A 22,794-nucleotide genomic window follows, 5' to 3' on the forward strand; every position below is an offset into this window, starting at 1 on the left:
CTCTGGGTTCGCGCCAAGGCTCTGTCGCAGCCGGCCGCGACCGGGAGGTCCGTGGGGCAACGCACAATTGGCCTAGCGTCGTCTGTGTTAGGGAGGGTTTGGCCGGTAGGGATATCCTTGTCTCATCGCGCACCAGTGACTCCTGTTGCGGGCCAGGCGCAGTGTAAGCTAACCAAGGTCGCCAGGTGCATGGTGTTCCCCCCGACACATTGGTGCGGCTGGCTTCCGGATTGTATGCGCGCTGTGTTAAGAAGCAGTGCGGCTTGGTTGGGTTGTGTTTCGGAGGACGCATGGCTTTCGACCTTCGTCTCTCCCGAGCCCGTACGGGAGTTGTAGCGATGAGACAAGATAGTAACTACTAACAATTGGATACCACGAAATTGGGGAGAAAAAGGAGGTAAATATATATATAAATAATAAATAAAATAAAAAGATCCCTTGACTTTTTCCACATTTTTAACGTCTAAAATGGATTTAAAAAAAAAGAAATCCTCAGCAAACTGACAGGTTCTGAGTTCTAAACTTGAAAATATGAAGTATCCTTAACCATATCACTGAGGGAGAGAGGGGAATGTAGAACTGACATTCTGTCAGAATATGTTATTGTTGAACATCAGGGATCCTTTGCTATGAGACTCGAAATTGAGCACAGGTGCATCCTGTTTCTATTGATTGTCCTTGAGATGTTTCTACAACTTGATTGAGTCAACCTGTGGTAAATTCAATTGATTGGATATGATTTGGAAATGCACACACCTATCTATAAGGTCAGAGCAAAAACCAAGCCTTGAGGTCAAAGGAATTGTCCGTAGAGCTCCTAGACAGGATTGTGTCAAGGCACAGATCTGGGGAAAGGCACCAAAACATTTCCGAAACATTGAAGGTCCCCAAGAACACAGTGGCCTCCATCATTCTTAAATGGAGGAAGTTTGGAACCACCAAGACTCTTCCTAGAGCTTGCCACACGGCCAAACTGAGTAATCGGGGGAAAAGAGGCTTGGTCAGGGAGGTGAACAAGATCATACTTTTTGAATGCCTAGCTCAGAATGACCTTTTCAAAAGTTGTTTATATATTATAGAGATCAGTCCTTTCGGGAGCCAAAATAATGTATTTATAAATCCCATCATTGGATGTTTTGGTAGTTGGGTTTCCAAAGGGACTCCATAGGCCAGCATAGATGACCTAAGTTGAAAATATCGTAAAAAGGAGTTGCCTGGTGTAATAATATTTGGAAGATAAAATGCACAACGCAGGGGACGAGAGGACTAGGATTAACAATCAATAGGAGTTGGTTTTCAGTTCAACATCTGTTTAGGATCTGTGGAATGTCAGTCATGAACTCAGAGCTACGTGTGTTACGTGGGCCACGTTTTCATTGGTCTGTACATTGAGTCTGGAGTGGGATACTTGTTATTTGGCCATTAGCCAAGTTGTCTGGCAAGGACTTCTGATTTGTCAACCCCAGGCTAGAGTGGGGGGTTATAAGTGGCACCCTGTTCTTTGTTCTGTGGGGAAAAGCTGAGGACGGGGGGAAACTGAACATCTGACTCCCAGCATAACATCTTGATTTGTCCTCTCTGAATAAACCTATTTTTCTCCCCCTGATTTGCTTTAGAGTTTGTGTTACTGAAAAGAACAGAAATTGCTAACACTGGTAATGTGTATGCATCTTTCAAATCTTGGAAAGTTCTCAAACTATTTCTGTCCATGATATCGGTAAGGTTACGTATTCCACATTTGGACTATTGGATGCAAAAGGCCGCCCTCCAGATGGCTAGGTATTATTGTGAAATATTGGAGTACGGGCCTGCCATTTTGATTCCCAGTTACAATGTTTTTCAATTTGCAGTAAACAGAAAGTGTGTGAGCAATAATAGGACCAAAGCGTAATTTACATTGTTTAAGGGATATACTATATCAGTGAAGATCACCTTTTCCAGGGCAATAGGAGACACCATCTTTCTCTCTATACTCAGCCAGGAGGCAGAATAATCATGTCAATGTAGGATGGGGTGAAATGCTAGAGCCTGGAAATACAATTTATAGTCGTCATAAGTCTTTCCCTTTTTGTAAATGTATACATTTTATCCAGGATGATTTACCTTGCAAAGCACACTATGAATGTGATCACAACAGCCAGAAGATACTGTACATTGTCTAGATATAGTAAAATATAATCTGTGTATAATGAGATGAAGTGATCAATAGATTTGAGAGAAATTGTTGTTATTTCCTTCGATTAACGAGTGTACTGGGCCAGAGCTTCTATGGATAATAAGAATAGCAGAGGCGAAATTGGATCGCCTTGTCTGCTGCTTCTAGTGATTCTGAACAGAGCATAGGAGATATTGTCTGTTATAACTATCGCTGCGGGATTGGCATATAGTATTTTAATCATATTAATGAAATTGGAGCCGATTCCCATATGTTCCAAGACAGACCAGAAATATGACAATTCTGGTCTATCAAAAGCTTTTTCTGCACGGAGAGACAATACAGCCCAAGGAGTTGTTGTTTCTGAGGAAGCATCTAAGGCATTGGTTTTATAACCATTACCCAATGAATTCCGGAGCCTACTGGTTTTCTGTTCTACCTGATAATTAACTGCACCCACCTGGTGTCCCAGGTCTAAATCAGTCCCTGATTAGAACAATAAAAAAAAAGCTGTGGAACTGGCTTCGAGGTCCAGAGTTGAGTTTGATGGATCTAAGGTATGTAATAGTCGACTGAGGTTATCCAAGGATAAATGCTTTTTAACAAACCCACTTTGGTCCGTGTGGATCAATTTGGGTAAGTAGGTCTCGAGACATGACAACAACATTGTGGAAAATATATTGTGGAAAATATATGTGTGGAAAATATATATAAATATAATATGTGTTGATCAAAGATCGGGACGATAGTGAGAACACTGGGTGGCATTCTTACTTTAATTATTTTTATTATAAAAGCGAAATTAGTGATGTGTTCACATTTCTCCCAATTTAACGCTTGTGAACAACTGTAGTAACCATTTCAAGCAATAGCGGGCTCCCAGCAAGGTGGCTTCCTCTGTTGAGAGAATATTTTAGAAAGGCTTTAGTGTGGCTTAGTGTGGATTTACAATCAGAGGTGTACAGTTCTTTATAGAAGTGGGAGAATCTTTGATTGATTCATTTGGATTCTGATAGTAATTCCCCTGTTTCAGATTCAATAGTTGCTATATCAGCTAATTGATCATAACTGTGTAGCTTTTTGGCAAGTAAACGACTGGGACGATTACCATGGAAGTAATGGTTGAGTGTTACTCGAAGGGGGGGAGATACTGAAGAGATAGTGAGATAACATTTCTGAGTTCGAGATCTCATGCCAGGTGGGCTGTGGGGAGGACAGGGGGGAAGAAATAGTGGAGGATATGTTGGAGGAGATCTCCTATGGCTGCATCCCAAATAACACTCTATTCCCTATAGTAGTAGTGTACTACAGTGGGGAGAACAAGTATTTGATACACTGCCGATTTTGCAGGGTTTCCTACTTACAAAGCATGTAGAGGTCTGTAATTCTTTATCATAGGTACACTTCAACTGTGAGAGACGGAATCTAAAACAAAAATCCAGAAACTCTATTCCCTATAGTAGTAGTGTACTATATAGTCATTATTGGGGATGTGATGGCATTTGGGATGCTGCCTATATCTTTCATGTGTCTTGTTTGTTATTTTCATTTAATACACCTGAATGTATCCCTGGTGTACGATGTGACGTTGCGATGAGTTCAGAGCAGGGTTTAGGAAATATGATGGCAACATTTAATACACCTGAATGTATCCCTGGTGTACGATGTGACGTTGCGATGAGTTCAGAGCAGGGTTTAGGAAATATGGCAACATTTAATACACCTGAATATATCCCTGGTGTACGATGTGACGTTGCAATGAGTTCAGAGCAGGGTTTAGGAAATATGGCAACATTTAATACACCTGAATGTATCCCTGGTGTACGATGTGACGTTGCATAACTTTGAGAGAAGTATTAATTTCAGAGTAAAAGGGTTTATGTGATCCTTTGAAATGGATTCCCACAATAGGTATTCTGGGAATAATTCTAAAAATGCACTATTCTCTTCAAAAATGACATCAGAAAGAAATAAGCAATATGAAGAGTGTGGTTACGTGCATGAATACGAGACACAGATAAACGCATTTGCCATTCTTAACAAGGTTTTCCTGCCAGACAGACACATTACAGTGTAAACCTAAACAACAAATTGTTGACTCCTTCGTCTTCCATTAGAAAATGAAGGGATAGTAAAACTAATTCATCTTCACAAACTGTTAAAATGCTACTGTAAATGTCAAATGAAACACAATATAACACTGTCTTACTAAAAACATGCAAAACCAGAGGATGATATTTGGTCATTACCAAGGGGAAAAACACTGAGCAATAAAGGTACCTTTGAGTTTTAGGGCCACAGTATGTAGCCAGACATTTGGGTAAAGACCGTACTAAAGAGGCGGCAGGGATCCTAGTGGTTAGAGCGTTGGGCCAGTAACCAAAAGGTTGCTGCATCGAATCCCTGAGCTGACAAGGTACAAATCTGTCATTCTGCCCCTGAAGAACCCACTGTTCCCTGGTAGGCCTTCATTGTAAATAAGATTTTGTTCTTAACTGACTGGCCTAGTTAAATAAAGGTTAAATAAAAATACATTTAAAAAAATGTAGTACTGCATACAAAAGTATATTTTGTCTGTGGTCAAATAGAATTGCATTATGGTTTTATTACTAGAGCTCTTTGGGGTCATCAACATGATGTCTATGTGGTATTTAGGTGTCTACAGTGCATATTTGAGTCTGCCTATTGGAGTGAAAGGGGTTTATAAGTTGCATCAGGGACAGAGACACTCCAACCCTAATCTAGCACACCTGATTCTAATAATTACCTGGTTGCTAAGCTGAATCAGGTTAGTTACAACTGGGGATGGAGCAAAAACCTACAGGAAGGTAGCTCTCCAGGAACAGGGTTGGAGTTAAAACCTACAGGAGGGTAGCTCTCCAGGAACAGGGTTGGAGTTAAAACCTACAGGAGGGTAGCTCTCCAGGAACAGGGTTGGAGTTAAAACCTACAGGAGGGTAGCTCTCCAGGAACAGGGTTGGAGTTAAAACCTACAGGAGGGTAACTCTCCAGGAACAGGGTTGGAGTTAAAACCTACAGGAAGGTAGCTCTCCAGGAACAGGGTTGGAGTTAAAACCTACAGGAAGGTAGCTCTCCAGGAACAGGGTTGGAGTTAAAACCTACAGGGGGGTAGCTCTCCAGGAACAGGGTTGGAGTTAAAACCTACAGGGGGGTAGCTCTCCAGGAACAGGGTTGGAGTTAAAACCTACAGGGGGGTAGCTCTCCAGGAACAGGGTTGGAGTTAAAACCTACAGGAGGGTAGCTCTCCAGGAACAGGGTTGGAGTTAAAACCTACAGGAGGGTAGCTCTCCAGGAACAGGGTTGGAGTTAAAACCTACAGGAGGGTAGCTCTCCAGGAACAGGGTTGGAGTTAAAACCTACAGGAGGGTAGCTCTCCAGGAACAGGGTTGGAGTTAAAACCTACAGGAGGGTAGCTCTCCAGGAACAGGGTTGGAGTTAAAACCTACAGGAGGGTAGCTCTCCAGGAACAGGGTTGGAGTTAAAACCTACAGGAGGGTAGCTCTCCAGGAACAGGGTTGGAGTTAAAACCTACAGGAGGGTAGCTCTCCAGGAACAGGGTTGGAGTTAAAACCTACAGGAGGGTAGCTCTCCAGGAACAGGGTTGGAGTTAAAACCTACAGGAGGGTAGCTCTCCAGGAACAGGGTTGGAGTTAAAACCTACAGGAGGGTAGCTCTCCAGGAACAGGGTTGGAGTTAAAACCTACAGGAGGGTGGCTCTCCAGGAACAGGGTTGGAGTTAAAACCTACAGGAGGGTGGCTCTCCAGGAACAGGGTTGCAGTTAAAACCTACAGGAAGGTAGCTCTCCAGGAACAGGGTTGGAGTTAAAACCTACAGGAGGGTAGCTCTCCAGGAACAGGGTTGGAGTTAAAACCTACAGGAGGGTAGCTCTCCGGGAACAGGGTTGGAGTTAAAACCTACAGGAGGGTAGCTCTCCGGGAACAGGGTTGGAGTTAAAACCTACAGGAGGGTAGCTCTCCGGGAACAGGGTTGGAGTTAAAACCTACAGGAGGGTAGCTCTCCGGGAACAGGGTTGGAGTTAAAACCTACAGGAGGGTAGCTCTCCGGGAACAGGGTTGGAGTTAAAACCTACAGGAGGGTAGCTCTCCGGGAACAGGGTTGGAGTTAAAACCTACAGGAGGGTAGCTCTCCGGGAACAGGGTTGGAGTTAAAACCTACAGGAGGGTAGCTCTCCAGGAACAGGGTTGGAGTTAAAACCTACAGGAGGGTAGCTCTCCAGGAACAGGGTTGGAGTTAAAACCTACAGGAGGGTAGCTCTCCAGGAACAGGGTTGGAGTTAAAACCTACAGGAGGGTAGCTCTCCAGGAACAGGGTTGGAGTTAAAACCTACAGGAAGGTAGCTCTCCAGGAACAGGGTTGCAGTTAAAACCTACAGGAAGGTAGCTCTCCAGGAACAGGGTTGGAGTTAAAACCTACAGGAGGGTAGCTCTCCAGGAACAGGGTTGGAGTTAAAACCTACAGGAGGGTAGCTCTCCAGGAACAGGGTTGGAGTTAAAACCTACAGGAGGGTAGCTCTCCAGGAACAGGGTTGGAGTTAAAACCTACAGGAGGGTAGCTCTCCAGGAACAGGGTTGGAGTTAAAACCTACAGGAGGGTAGCTCTCCAGGAACAGGGTTGGAGTTAAAACCTACAGGAGGGTAGCTCTCCAGGAACAGGGTTGGAGTTAAAACCTACAGGAGGGTAGCTCTCCAGGAACAGGGTTGGAGTTAAAACCTACAGGAGGGTAGCTCTCCAGGAACAGGGTTGGAGTTAAAACCTACAGGAGGGTAACTCTCCAGGAACAGGGTTGGAGAGCCCTGGGTTACATGTACCTGTGTTTGGTCCTTCCTCTTCCAGGGTGTTAGTAGCCTGGTGGTCTGGTCTGACCCCACACTGAGGATGAATTCCCCCTCAGGGTCCCAGCTCAGGTCCTGAACCGCGTTGAAGTGCCCAGATATCACCACCCCTGGACTCCACTCTCCCTGGGACATAACAGACAGACAGATACCTGTGGTCACTGACTCTCTGTAACTGCTAAAAGAAAGGAAACACCAACATAAAGTGTCTTAATAGGGCGATGGGCCGCCACGAGCCACCAGAACAGCTTCAATGCGCATTGGCATAGATTCTACTAGTGTCTGGACCTCTATTAGAGGGATAAAAACACCATTCATCCACAAGAAATTCCATAATTTGGTGTTCTGTTGATGGTGGTGGAAAACGCTGTCTCAGGCACTACGCCAGTCTCTCCTATAAGTGTTGAATTGGGTGACAGACACACACCCTTTAAACCCCCGATGCTCCTTTGAGACCCCTTTTTCAAAGTCCCTGAGATCTCTTCCAGTCATGGTAGACAAAATAATGACCCTAAGCATGATGGGATGTTAATTGCTTTATTAATTCAGACAGAAACAGATCGAGTCAGTGACCAGATACCACCACCACTGGTCTCCCCTCTCCCTGGAACACCACACACACACACAGGCATGCCCTTTTCACACTGTTGAGCCAGATAACTGGGAATCAGACCCGATACCTTCTCCACACTATCCTGACGACCCCAACCACACTGTGTTGACTCAGACTCAGTTTCTTTCATGTTGAACCAGGCCAGTACAGATCAGCTCAGTTAGACTCAGATCAGTGTGAAACAACAAGGGTATAACAAAGTAGTCAGCCACTCAGAGTCAGGTCTGATTCCTAGTCAAACACTCCAACAGTTTTGGTCTTTAGTCTGTTTAATTACACTTAGCACAGTCTCTCTCCCTCCCTCCCTCATTTGGGAAAGACCCACTACTTTACAGTATAGTCATTAGTCTATCTCCACAAGCAGGGGGCTATGTGAAGTGTCGTTGGCACTGCACTGCTGTAAAGTCCCATAATTCTCACCTCTTTGTCGTGGTTCTGGTGCCAGAGATGTAGAATAATGAAATAGAATAGAAGTCTCACCTCTTTGTCGTGGCTCTGGGTCCAGAGATGCAGCGCTCCGTGGAAGGCATGGGCCAGGATCATGGATCCGTCTGGACTCATCTGACAACCGTAGAAACCCAGTGTGTTTCCCCCCACCTCCCCTACACGCACCTGGAGAGGAGAGAGGGTGAGGGAGGGAGAGCGAGAGAGATGTTTAAATACAGCAGTCAGTCGTTGTCATCTAAAGTAAAAGTATAGCGCCAGACAGTCCACCTGAACCCACACACATAACGGTCTGGTCTCAGCTGTGTGATGATCGTTACATTTTTGGGGTCAGAACCTTTGCGTCACAGCAGTCTCACTGCGGGACCAACAGAAAGCAACATTTTATTTTGCACATTATTTGACCCTGCTGGAGCAGTTTGTTTGGGTCCCATCTCTTGGGTCATTGCCAAAATGCACAGCTTTTAATGAACTATTTTGAAAGTCAGAGCAGAAGGGCCAGGAGTTTTTCCAAAACACGTGACATTATGACCAGTGGTGTAGTAGAGGTTAAATGACATTATGACCAGCGGAGGTTAAATTACATTAGGACTAGTGGAGGTTAAATGACATTAGGACCAGTGGCGTAGTGGAGGTTAAACACACGTAAACACCATTTACGCCCATTTTCTGGGAAAAATGCATTGAAAGTATAGGGAGCGTTACTTTATCCACCTCAACCGATGATCAGCGTTTACACACCTATTTTTTCTACCACTACATCCCGAATTATGACATTAAAAACTCTGGACCTAGCTAGTTCGAGGCTAGTCAGGCAAACCTCCTGACCGTACTAATAAGAAACGACTAATAGATAATCCTAGGTATTAGAGCTACGGTCCACTGACAGTGCCTTCAGAAAGAATTCATACCCCTTGACTTCTTCCACATTTTGTGTTACAGCCTGAATTAAGAACAGTAACTTGGCCACTCAAGAACATTGACTGTCTTCTAGATAAGCAATTGCAGTGCATATTTGGCCTTGTGTTTTAGGTTATTGTCCTGCTAAAAAGTGAATTGATCTCCCAGTGTCTGGTGGAAAGCAGACTGAAACAGGTTTTCCTCAAGGATTTTGCCTGTGCTTAGCTCTATTCCATTTATTTTTTATCCTGAAAAACTCCCCAGTCCTTAACGATTACAAGCATACCCATAACATGATACAGCCACCACCATGCTTCAAAATATGGAGAGTGGTACTTAGTAATCTGTTGCATTGGATTTTCCACAAACATAACACTTTGTACTCAGGACAAAAAGTTAATTGCTTTGACATGTTTAGCAGTATTACTTCAGTGCCTTGTTGCACACAGGATGTTTTGGAATATTTTAATTCTGTACAGGCTTCCTTTACAATGTCACTTAGGTTAGTATTGTGGAGTAACTACAATGTTGTTGATCCATCATCAGTGTTCTATCACAGCCATTAACCCCTAACTGTTATGAAATCCCTGAGCGGTTTCCTTCCTCTCTGGCAACTGAGTTAATAATTATTAACTTCACCATGCTCATAGGGATAAAAAATGTCAGCTTTTTTTTTTACCCATCTACCAATAGATGCCTTTCTTTGCGAGGCATTGGAAAACCTCCCTGGTCTTTGTGGTTGAATCTGTGTTTGAAATGCATTGCGCGACTGAGGTACCTTACAGATAATGGTATGTGTGGGGTACAGAGATTAGGTAGTCATTCAAAAATCTTGTTAAGTCCATACAACTTATTAAGTGACTTGTTAAACACTTTTTTAATCCTGAATGTATTTAGGCTTGCCATAACAAATGGGTTGAATACTTCTTGGCTCAAGACATTTCAGCTTTTCATTTTTTGTTAATTATTAAACATTTCGAAAGACATAAATTTCACTTTGACATTATGGTGTATAGTGTGTAGGCCAGTGACAAAAAAAGATATCAATTTAATCCATGTTAAATTCAAGCTGTAACACAACAAAATATGTAAAAAGTCAAGGGGTGTGAATACTTTCTGAAGGCACTTTATGTCTGCTCTTTCTCCATCCAACCATCTCTCATTAACAAACACCATTCAAGCGCAAAGGATGGGTTACAAATAAATCAGGTAGTCAAGTCAGAAGAAGAAATTATGCAAAGCTGGAAGACTCATTATAAGAGTGGAATAAATGGTGTTGTTTTTGGAATACATGTATCTTCTAATGCAATAATGAAAGCAGTCCCAGTGCTCTGTATCACATTAAACAAATGGGCGCCAAAAAGTGCATAGCTGGAGAACATATTAAGACTGCACTTGGATTTGTGTAAATTGGAATTGGGTGGGAGAGCCTTTAACCTGGGAATGTAATCGCTCCATACAAGTAGGTTACGTCTCAAATGGCATCCTAATACCTATCAGGGGTTGGCAGAAGGCGACCCCGCCAGTGTTTTAGTAAAAAAATAGAATAACAATTAATTGGATTTCTGTTTTTAGTCAAAAAAAGCCTAACATCACCAGGAATTCAGCAAAACATTTTCCTAAATATTGCAATGAAAAAACATATTTGATTGTGTCTCGATGTAAGCAAGCTATGAAATTAATGTTATTTTCAAATACATCTATTTTTGGGCTTAGTTGTGATCAATTTGCAGGGTACAAATGATTTGAATTATGTTCCGGTCACCCGACCATACGCTTTGACAAAATAAAAAATAAAAATCGGCCTGCGGGAAACAGAATACAGTCTGGTCTTTCAACATCACAACCACCTGCTTCACACTTGAATAATGCTGCAGTACATGTATGTAAATCTATATTTGATTAAATCTATATAGAGAGGAATGATGTACTGGTAGTTGAATGGAAACTGTGCAGTGTATAAACTAGAGACAGAATGCTTTCTTTTCACAGGTGGAGTAAGTCTATCATCAGCACCCATATTCTAAAAGAGTGCTGATCTAGGAACAGGCCCCCGCCTGTCAATAAAAGGTTAAACTAATCCTAGATCAGGACTCCTACTCTAGGACACTTTATGAATACGGACCCCCAATTTGGACAATTTCTCAAATAAGTAATATGCCAATTAACAATAACCAAATGAAGAGGACCTAAGTGGTAAACAAGTATATTTCAGGCAGAGAGAATTGTGGAGCAAAAGAGGATTATAATTGAGTGATAACATTAAGGCATAAAAAGAAAACGTTATCCAAATGAAGTCATTGCGTGTATGGATCCAGTTCCTGACAGTAATATCCAGGGGAAAACAATATTAAAAACCAATATCAAAATAACAATACAGCCTACATTAAAAACACTTCCTTGTCGGCTATGTAACCAGGGCCATTTGCAGAAGGATTGAAGTGCAACACAGAAATAACTTTCACTCAGCAACATCTACCACACTAGTAAACACACGAGTATTCAAAAAAACTTAACTAGAAATAGAAACAGATAACACTAAAAAGGTGTCAACTACCTCAAACTCAATATTTGCTCCTGAGAGTATAACGCATGAAGAAAACATGTACAAGCCCCTTGCTATATTGTCATATCCAACTAGGCCTAAGTCTTTGTTCATGAAGAGGTCCTGAAAGCCTGGGTCCTATACCGATTGAGCTGCTCATCAGGTCACATCCCTCAACCTACCGGGAAAAAAATGGCATGCCCTTTTACAGAACCCTGGATATAGTCTCTAAAGCGATGTAGTCGGGCTGTTTGGAGAATATAGTGAGACAATTAAAAGCTTTAGACGAACCTAGCAGCTAAACCTGGCCCAAAGGAAGAGATCCGTTGCACGAGAGAGAGAGAGAGAGAGAGACCGAGGATAAAGCGAAAAAGAGAGGGGATAAAGCACGAGAGAGGGGATGAAGCGAGAGAGAGGGGATAAAGCAAGCGAGAGGTGTAAAAATGGCAGTAGGAAATCTTAACAGTATATTTGACCTCTCAGCTTCCCTAACAAATCAAAACATTTCAAACAGAAAACCTAAGAAAATGAACAACAATGACAAATGGTTTGATGAAGAATGCAAAAACCTAGTCCCCTAAGCAAGCTGGTCCTGGGGCTCTGTTCACAAACACAAACAGACCGCACAGGCCCCAGGACAGCAACACAATTAGACCCAACCAAATCATGAGAAAAGATAACTACTTGACACAACGGAAAGAATTAACAAAAAAACAGAGCAAACTAGAATACTATTTGGCCCTAAACAGAGAATACACGGTGGCAGAATAACTGACCACTGTGGCAGAATTTTCTATTATTATAATATTTTTTTAAGGGGTCAATTAGCTTAATATTTCGTAAAGAATGTTGCTTCAATCAATGTAATTGTCTGCATCATTTCCAATCCCCCATTTATTTTTGGGGAAAATATATATATCCATACACGCATGCATACATATACCTATATAGACATACAGTATATCACAAAAGTGAGTACACCCCTCACATTTTTGTAAATATTTGAGTAAATCTTTTCATGTGACAACACTGAAGAAATTACACTCTGCTACAATGTAAAGTAGTGAGTGTACAGCTTGTATAAGTGTAAATTTGCTGTCCCCTCAAAATAACTCGATACACAGCCATTAATGTCTAAACCGCTGGCAACAAAAGTGAGTACACCCCTAAGTGAAAATGTCCAAATTGGGCCCAATTAGCCATTTTCCTCCCCGGTGTCATGTGACTCGTTAGTGTTACAAGGTCTCAGGTGTGAATGGGGAGCAGGTGTGTTAAATTTGGTCCTTAAATTAAATTGGTATATGTTTTTATCTATCACACTTTTCTTTAATCATTTATGTTCTTTAATACAGGGCCGACATACTTTTTTCCCCTTCTACTTGCCTCTTCCATTTTGTCGTAATGCTGTAATTAATTGGTTGTAATTTTGGGTAGAGCAGACATTTCCATATGTATACCGAGTATGTCCACATCTCCGTCAGACCATTTAATTGGTAAACTACATGGTAATGTAAAATGTGCATTTTTTTGTGATCCAATACGTAGTACACTTATCATAATTTGGTTTTAATCGAGAGAGGATAGCAAAAGTATCTAGATCCTCTAAGAGGCCATGGAGAGACTCTAATTGTGGTTTTAAAAGAAAACATGAATCATCAGCGTACAATGACACCTTAGTTTTTAAGCCACGGATTTCTAATCCCTTAATATTAATGTTTGATCTAATCTTAACAGCTAACATTTCGATGGCAATAATAAATAGATATGCCGATAGTGGACAACCTTGTTTTACTCCTCTAGATAGTTTAAAACTTTCTGAGATGTAGCCATTATTTACTATTTTACACATAGGGTTACTATACATAACTTTAACCCATTTTATAAGAGATTCAACAAAATTTAAATATTCTAGGCATTTATATATAAACTCCAGTCGTACTTTATCAAAAGCCTTTTCAAAATCAGCTATGAAATCCAGGCCTGGTGTCCCCGATATTTCATAGTATTCTATTGTTTTCAGTACTTATCTTATATTATCTCCAATGTATCGTCCATGTAAAAAACATGTCTAATTAGGATGAATAATATCTGACAATACTTTTTAAATTCTATGCGGCAAGCATTTTGCTAGGATTTTTGCATCTCAACACTGAAGTGTAAGACTTCTCCATTTAAAAAAAATATTTTCAGTGATGTTTGTTCTTCACTGGTTGCCCTTTTCTTGTGGCAACAGGTCACAAATATTGCTGCTGTGATGGCACACCGGGATTTCCTGACCACTATGACTGACCCAAACTTAAGGAAAGCTTTGACTATGTACAGACTCAGTGAGCAGAGCCTTGTTATTGAGACAGGCCGCCGTAGGCAGATAGGCTGCCCACAAAATGAGGTGGAAACTGAGCTGCATTTCCTAACCTCCTGCTAAATGTATGACCATATTAGAGACACATATTTCCCTCAGATTACACAGATAAACAAAGAATTCAAAAACAAACCCAATTTTGATAAACTCCCATATCTACTGGGTGAAATCCCAGTGTGCAATCACAGCAGCAAGATTTGTGACCTGTTGCTACAAGAAAAGGGCAACCAGTGAAGAACAAACAAACACCATTGGAAAAACAACCCATATTTATGTTTATTTATTTTCCCTTTTGTACTTTAACTATTTGCACATCGTTACAACTCTGTATATATACACACACATATTAACATTTTTATTGTCTTTATTTTTTTGGAACTTGTGAGTGTAACGTTTACTGTTGATTTTTATTGTTTATTTCCCTTCTGTATATTATCTACTTCAATTGCTTTGGCAATGTTTACATATGTTTCCCATGCCAATAAAGCCCCTTGAGTTGAGTGAGTGAGTGAGAAGGGGCTCAAGAGAGAAGGAAGAGATAAAGAGAGAGAGTAGTAGTGGTATTAGTAGCAGAAGCAGTAGTAGTAGCAGCAGGAGGTATACTCTTAGTCCTATTGAAGTTGGATTTTGGGTTAAAATTTGAATAACATTCACCAAACATTAGGCCTACAAATTCCCTCTCCTTGTAGCGCAATGATACATGTAACCTGGGGGCCTTAGCAGCAACTTGGCAGGGAGGTTTTTAGTGCCAACTTCATTATTCTCCCTCCTAGAGGCCCTGCCATCAATGACCTTCAAAACCACATTTCTGTTGATCCTAAGGCTGCGATAAGGCGGAACTAACGACTGCTATAAATCTGTCCGCTTTCACTTGAGTGGCACCAATCTCCCCCAGCCATTTAGGGGACAGACAACGAGAAGGAGAGACCCATCTCCCCCAGCCAGTCAGGGGATAGACGAAAACCAGAAGAGACCCATCTCCCCCAGCCAGTCAGGGGATAGACGAAAACCAGAAGAGACCCATCTCCCCCAGCCATTCAGGGGATAGACGAAAACCAGAAGAGACCCATCTCCCCCAGCCAGTCAGGGGATAGACGAAAACCAGAAGAGACCCATCTCCCCCAGCCATTCAGGGGATAGACGAAAACCAGAAGAGACCCATCTCCCCCAGCCAGTCAGGGGATAGACGAAAACCAGAAGAGACCCATCTCCCCCAGCCATTCAGGGGATAGACGACCAGAAGAGACCCATCTCCCCCAGCCATTCAGGGGATAGACGAAAACCAGAAGAGACCCATCTCCCCCAGCCAGTCAGGGGATAGACGAAAACCAGAAGAGACCCATCTCCCCCAGCCATTCAGGGGATAGACCACCAGGAGAGACCCATCTCCCCCAGCCATTCAGGGGATAGACCACCAGGAGAGACCCATCTCCCCCAGCCATTCAGGGGATAGACGAAAACCAGAAGAGACCCATCTCCCCCAGCCATTCAGGGGATAGACCACCAGGAGAGACCCATCTCCCCCAGCCAGTCAGGGGATAGACGAAAACCAGAAGAGACCCATCTCCCCCAGCCATTCAGGGGATAGATGACCAGGAGAGACCCATCTCCCCCAGCCAGTCAGGGGATAGACGAAAACCAGAAGAGACCCATCTCCCCCAGCCATTCAGGGGATAGACGAAAACCAGAAGAGACCCATCTCCCCCAGCCATTCAGGGGATAGACGACCAGGAGAGACCCATCTCCCCCAGCCAGTCAGGGGATAGACCACCAGGAGAGACCCATCTCCCCCAGCCAGTCAGGGGATAGACGACCAGGAGAGACCCATCTCCCCCAGCCATTCAGGGGATAGACCACCAGGAGAGACCCATCTCCCCCAGCCATTCAGGGGATAGACGACAAGGAGAGACCCATCTCCCCCAGCCATTCAGGGGATAGACCACCAGGAGAGACCCATCTCCCCCAGCCAGTCAGGGGATAGACCACCAGGAGATACGAGGGGGGACAGAGCGATGCAACATTAACCCGATTGATTTTTATTTCACACACACAACAGCCCCGCCGTGAATCGTGCAAAATTCAGAGGCACACAACAAAAACGACATCAGTCTTGTTTAGCAGGGAAAACAATATGGATGAGAGACGCGACGCGGGGTCTTATCGCTGGCCAGCGGGTAGAGGGGGAGGCATAGAACAAGAACTACAGAGAAGAGGCATATTTCATTCTTCAAGAGAAAGGATCTCTGAACTGGACTGAATGATGTTGTCTGGAAACGAACGAGAAGGCCATACGGTACAGTAAAGGGAAGCTTTGACCATCCACAGGTTAATAGCAAACAGCCTAGTTCCTCTATTGGTTTCTTTCATCTGAGGAGTTTTCCCTGGCCTATGCTACTGTCTCTGCTTGCTCTTTGGGATCTAGGCTGGTTCCTGTAAAGCACTTTGTGACAACTAGATAAACTAATTCATTTACCTACACGTTAAGGGCTTGTAAGTAAGCATTTCACAGTAAGGTCGACAGCTGTTGTATTTGGCGCATGTGACATACAATTTGATTTGATTGGTTGATGGATACACAAAGACAAGAGGTTTTGGTCTCAGCATTGACTCCCCGTCAAAATAAAGGTTAAGTAAAATAAAAAGAACACAGACAGACACACAAACACAGACAGACACACAAACACAGACAGACAGACACACAAACACAGACAGACAGACACACAAACACAGACAGACATACGAACAAACACAGACACAGACACACGAACAAACACAGACACAGACACACGAACAAACACACAAACAGACACACGAACAAACACACAAACAGACACACGAACAAACACACAAACAGACACACGAACAAACACACAAACAGACACAGACATAAGAACAAACACAGACATAAGAACAAACACAGACACAGACATAAGAACAAACACAGACACAGACATAAGAACAAACACAGACATACAAATACAAACACAGACAAATACAAACACAGACAAACACAGACAAATACAAACACAGGGACAGACACACGAACATAGACACAGACACACGAACATAGACACACGAACATAGACACACGAACATAGACACAGACAGACAAATACAAACACAGACAGACAAATACAAACACAGACAGACAAATACAAACACAGACAGACAAATACAAACACAGATAGACAAATACAAACACAGACAGACAAATGCAAACACAGACAGACAGACACACAAACACAGACAGACAGACATACGAACAAACACAGACACACACACGAACAAACACAGACACAGACACACGAACAAACACAGACACAGACACACGAACAAACACAGACACAGACACACGAACAAACACACAAACAGACACACGAACAAACACACAAACAGACACACGAACAAACACACAAACAGACACACGAACAAACACACAAACAGACACACGAACAAACACACAAACAGACACAGACATAAGAACAAACACAGACATAAGAACAAACACAGACACAGACATAAGAACAAACACAGACATAAGAACAAACACAGACATAAGAACAAACACAGACACAGACATAAGAACAAACACAGACATACAAATACAAACACAGACAAATACAAACACAGACAAACACAGACAAATACAAACACAGGGACAGACACACGAACATAGACACAGACACACGAACATAGACACAGACACACGAACATAGACACAGACAGACAAATACAAACACAGACAGACATACAAGCAGACAGACACACGAACAAACACAGACACAGACACACGAACAAACACAGACACAGACACACGAACAAACACAGACACAGACACACGAACAAACACAGACACAGACACACGAACAAACACAGACACAGACACACGAACAAACACACAAACAGACACAGACATAAGAACAAACACAGACACAGACATAAGAACAAACACAGACACAGACATAAGAACAAACACAGACATACAAATACAAACACAGACAAATACAAACACAGACAAACACAGACAAACACAGACAAATACAAACACAGGGACAGACACACGAACATAGACACAGACACACGAACATAGACACACGAACATAGACACACGAACATAGACACAGACAGACAAATACAAACACAGACAGACAAATACAAACAGACAAATACAAACACAGATAGACAAATACAAACACAGACAGACAAATGCAAACACAGACAGACAAATGCAAACACAGACAGACAAATGCAAACACAGACAGACAAATGCAAACACAGACAGACAAATGCAAACACAGACAGACAAATACGAACACGAACACAGACATATGAACACAGACATACGAACACAGACACAGACACACAGACCCACAAACATAGACCCACAAACAAATAAACACAGACACAGACACACAGACCCACAAACATAGACCCACAAACAAATAAACACAGACACAGACACACAGACCCACAAACATAGACCCACAAACAAATAAACACAGACACAAACACACAGACACACAGACACACAGACACACAGACACACAGACACACAGACACACAGACACACGAACATAGACCCACAAACACAGACAGACAAATACAAACACAGACAGACGAACATAGACCCACTAATACAAACAGACAAATACAAACACAAACATATGAACACAGACATACAGACACAGACATACAACACACAGACATACAACACAGACACACGAACAGGCACATCTGAGGGAGTGATGCTCTGGTCTATTGGCCTCCCCGGTACCTAATTACCAGTATGACTCTTTAGTACTTGGTGATTTACGCCATCCCACTGCTCGCCCCGGCCCTCTGCTAAATTTCACCAATTACTCTAATCATCATGGAGGGGTAAGGTGTTAATTAAGACATAGCCAAGGTTGGTCATGTACTGCCTGGCTAAGCTCAGTGGGCCTTTAAATCCTGGGGTGTGTTCAGTAGGGAACGCCATAGCAAAACGTTTCATAACAGAAAATGAAAACAAGCGTTTCTTATTAGACAAGTTCTAGTTTTTCTTCCCCCATTTCACTTCCCTTTTAAAACCTTTTCTCCTCACTGAACATGAACCTGATCTACACTGAATAAAAAAAATATATAAAACGCAACATGCAACAATTTCAACGATTTTTACTGAGTTACAGTTCATATAACGAATCAGTCAATTGAAAAAAAAATATTAGGCCTCTATGGATTTCACATGACTGGACAGGAGTGCCGCCATGGAGGGCATAGGATCACCCACTTGGGAGCCAGGCCCAGTGACCCCTTAATGCATTTCTCCCCAAAAAAGGGCTTTATTACAGACAGAAATACTCCTCAGTTTCATCAGCTGTCCGGGTGTCTGTCTCAGACGATCCCACAGGTGAAGAAGTCAGATGTGGAAGTCCTGGGCTGGCGTGGTTACACATGGTCTAAGGTTATGGACATACTGACAAATTATCTAAAACGGCTTATGGACGAGAAACGAACATTAAATTCTCTGGCAACAGCTCTGGTGGACATTCCTGCAGTCAGTATGCCAATTGCACACTCACTCAAATCTTGAAACATCTGTGGCATTGTGTTGTGTGACAAAACTGCACATTTTAGAGAAGCCTATACATTGTTGGGGTTATATTTTGGTCCAGTATAGAAAGGGATATGTATCCTTCTGGTGCAGACAGGACATGTGAAAGGCCTTAGCAATGTCATCTATCCCAATTGTGAATGTCATTGATAACAGTGACAAAACTCTTCCCACTGTCTGTGTGCTTCCATTAACCTGGACTTTGCCCAGCACTTTTTAAGTGTGGGGTTTTTGAGATTAATAATACTCTTTTGGCAAAGGGAATTACACCTATTGAGCTTTCCACTGGATGTGAGCACAGTGGGGAGGAAGAAATCTGCAATTAGATGTAAATCATTGAATTGTACAATAACAGACGTTGGCTTCCTTTGTAAGGTTTCTCCCCATTTGAAAAATGAGGGGGGAAAAAATTTACTTTTCACATATCTTATGCACTTTCACACTGAACAAAGAAAGGAGCTCTTCCAGGAGTTTTCATCCTGCCTTGCTGTGTCAAAGCCCTGGCCAGAGGAGACATGTTATCTTTTCCAGAGACCCGCTGCTGTTCTTTCATTCCATTGACGACCTTGTTCTAATCAACGTCAAGAGTAGGAGCCTGGAACAATTTTTTACTTTGTTGCAGATCCTTATCAGTCTCCTGGTGTCAAGATAAGCGGTATTATCAGTCTCCTGGTGTCAGAGCGGAGGAACTGAATTTCTGCCACCGTACGTGCAAACGCCAAGATCAAACGAACTCCATGTCATTGATCACCTGTAGACTATTATCCTTCCATCATGTCATCTTCCTCTCTGAGAATGCCACTCAAAGCCCTGTTCAGGTTGGATTGGGGTGAGGGCCTGGCCCTATATTCAAAGTGTCTTAGACTGAGTGTTGATCTAGGATCAGTTTTGCATTTTTGATTACAATTAATAAAATTACAAGGACAAGGTGGACCTGATCATAGATCAGCACTCCTACCATGAGATGCTTTATGAATATAGGCCAAGGCCTGCTTTTAGGCTGATAGCCAGTGAGGGGGGTCCTCCCTATCTAGCCATGCTACAAAGTAGGGCTCTACGCTGACTTGTTTTTTACAAGGAGCACATGTGCGCCTAAGTTGAAAAATGTAGGCACACACACAAAAGAATTTGGGAACACAATACAAAATATTAGAGGTAATAAAGCTAGAATCCTTCATTATTCTAGGTGTACTGGTGCTCCTAAATAGAAACGTCAGGTTGCACAACAAAATATTTAGGCACATATGCAAGTAAAATAGTCGTACAGCAGAGCTCTGCAAAGGTCTCTCTGACATTGGGATTTAAACATGATTCTGGTGATAAAGCCAACTATGTCCTTTGTAGTAGCACAGTCATCTATTGATTTCACGAGATGTTAAGAGTGGAGGAGGAGAAGAAAGGTTATATAAGGTCTCTCCCAGAATTCAACACTCCTGAAACTCAGGGGCAGATGGGGAGGAACTTACATCTTCCACACTTCTGTTAAATTTAGCCCAGCACTGTGAGAAACAGCAGATGTTCTGAGAGAGAGAGACAAAAACTGAGAGACTGACAGACAAAGACATACACAAACACACAGACAGAAAAACAGAGAGAAACAGGAGTGTGTGTGTGGGGGTGACCTTTACCAGAGGTCTGTGTCCTGAACGCCACCCTATTCCCCATTTAGTGCACTACTTAAGACCTAAGTTGTGCCCTATAGGGAACAGGGTGCTGTTTGGGACACAACCAGAAGTAAACACTGACCTGCTCCACCCACACCCCTGAGCCTTCCTCCTGAGCCCACAGGATCATGGTCTTGTCCATGGAAGCAGAGAGCAGGCTCAGAGACTGGTGCTGGTCGCCACCTGTAGGGGAGACAAAGAGCTTCACAATGAAGGAACACAGTAGTGACATTTTCCCTAGATGCTGATCTGTACCTAAGAGAAACGTCTTCCTCGGAGCCACAATACAGCAACACAGGTTGGATGGATAAAAACATCATGAAAGTACCGCAGCGGACAGACAGTGAGTGATGTGAACTATTAAAAGAGTTTAGGGTTCACCCTTTCTGATTTCCTGGGCGTGTGGAACAAATCACTCTCCCTCCATCCCCATGAAATCATTTAGTATGACACCTCCACATCACAGTGAAATAAATCAAGTGTGATCTGGGGAACAAATGGCGTATAGGTTGACAGTAGAGTACCTTTGATGACAGGGGGCTGCCAGTGGACTCCATAGACCTTGTTCTCGTGGCCGGCAAGGACTGACTCTAGCGTCACTGCAAACGCTGAGGAGGCATCTGGGGCAAAAAGACAACGTGCATGAATCTAAAGTCGAACGGTATGATTGTACAATCACAAACTGCATCCACTTGTGTGATTCAGTTAAAAGGCATGTTTTAGAATTGTACGGTTGTTGCCAGGGATTGAACAATCCAAATGTCCCCCGATTAAAATAATACGACATTAAAAATATATTTAAATAAAAAGGCATCAATCCAATGAACATCGACAATGATGACATTCACATTAATGATCACGTGATTCTTGATTCTTCTTGCTAGACAGACATTGAAACAGACTGTGAAAGTGACTCAAACCTGACGTTAAGATTTAATCATTCATTATTAATAATTCTAATGAACCCATTTTTCTAATAAAACCTGATAGTGTCTGCTCACCGCTCTGTGTCAGTGTAAAGACATCTTCAGTCATCCTAATGGTGCGTTCTTCCTGCGCGTTTCTCTTCGTCCTGGACTTGGCAGCCAGCCTCCAAACCCGGATCAGACAGTCCTGAGCACAGCTGGCCAGTAACAGATCCCCGTCTGCCAGCATGCAGGTAGACATTAGTTGATTTTAATTGAACCTTTATCTATTCATTATTTATTAACCTTTAACCTTTATTTATTAACTTTTATTAATTGAGCCTTTATTTATTCCGGGGGCGGCAGGTAGCCTAGTCGTTAGAGCGTTGCACTAGTAACCGAAAGGTTGCAGGAGCAAATCCCTGAGCTGACAAGGAACAAATGTCATTCTGCCCCTGAACAAGGCAGTTAAGCCACTGTTGCTAGGCCGTCATTGAAAATAAGAATGTGTCTAACTAACTGACTTGCCTAGTTAAAAAGGTCAAATATATATATATTTTTGAATTAAAAAAATTCAGGATGTGCTGAAGTCAGAAGACATCTTTGACAAGCGAGACCCGACGTAGACTCATTATTGTCACAATGTGATCTATTCCCTATATCCTCTGGGCAAAATGAGGTCACTACAGAGGGAACAGGGTGCCATTTCAGATGCACTCTAGGTAAGACGGCTGAGAA

At 42.6% G+C, this 22,794-nt stretch overlaps 1 protein-coding gene across 1 annotated transcript in view; it reads right to left on the minus strand.

Moving 5' to 3' along the window:
* The window catches only part of LOC129820203 (elongator complex protein 2-like), a 62,076-nt gene that overhangs the window by 33,514 nt on the left and 5,768 nt on the right, over nucleotides 1-22,794 (minus strand). Inside the window, exons 8-12 of the mRNA XM_055877204.1 lie at nucleotides 22,153-22,296; nucleotides 21,676-21,771; nucleotides 21,234-21,334; nucleotides 8,124-8,255; nucleotides 7,007-7,156 (exon numbers count right to left, since the gene is read on the minus strand). Coding sequence (XP_055733179.1) covers nucleotides 7,007-7,156; nucleotides 8,124-8,255; nucleotides 21,234-21,334; nucleotides 21,676-21,771; nucleotides 22,153-22,296 — 623 coding nt within the window. The remainder of the gene's footprint in view (nucleotides 1-7,006; nucleotides 7,157-8,123; nucleotides 8,256-21,233; nucleotides 21,335-21,675; nucleotides 21,772-22,152; nucleotides 22,297-22,794) is intronic.

Source organism: Salvelinus fontinalis, chromosome 22 (genome assembly GCF_029448725.1).
Source record: "Salvelinus fontinalis isolate EN_2023a chromosome 22, ASM2944872v1, whole genome shotgun sequence".
Lineage (NCBI taxonomy): Eukaryota > Metazoa > Chordata > Actinopteri > Salmoniformes > Salmonidae > Salvelinus > Salvelinus fontinalis.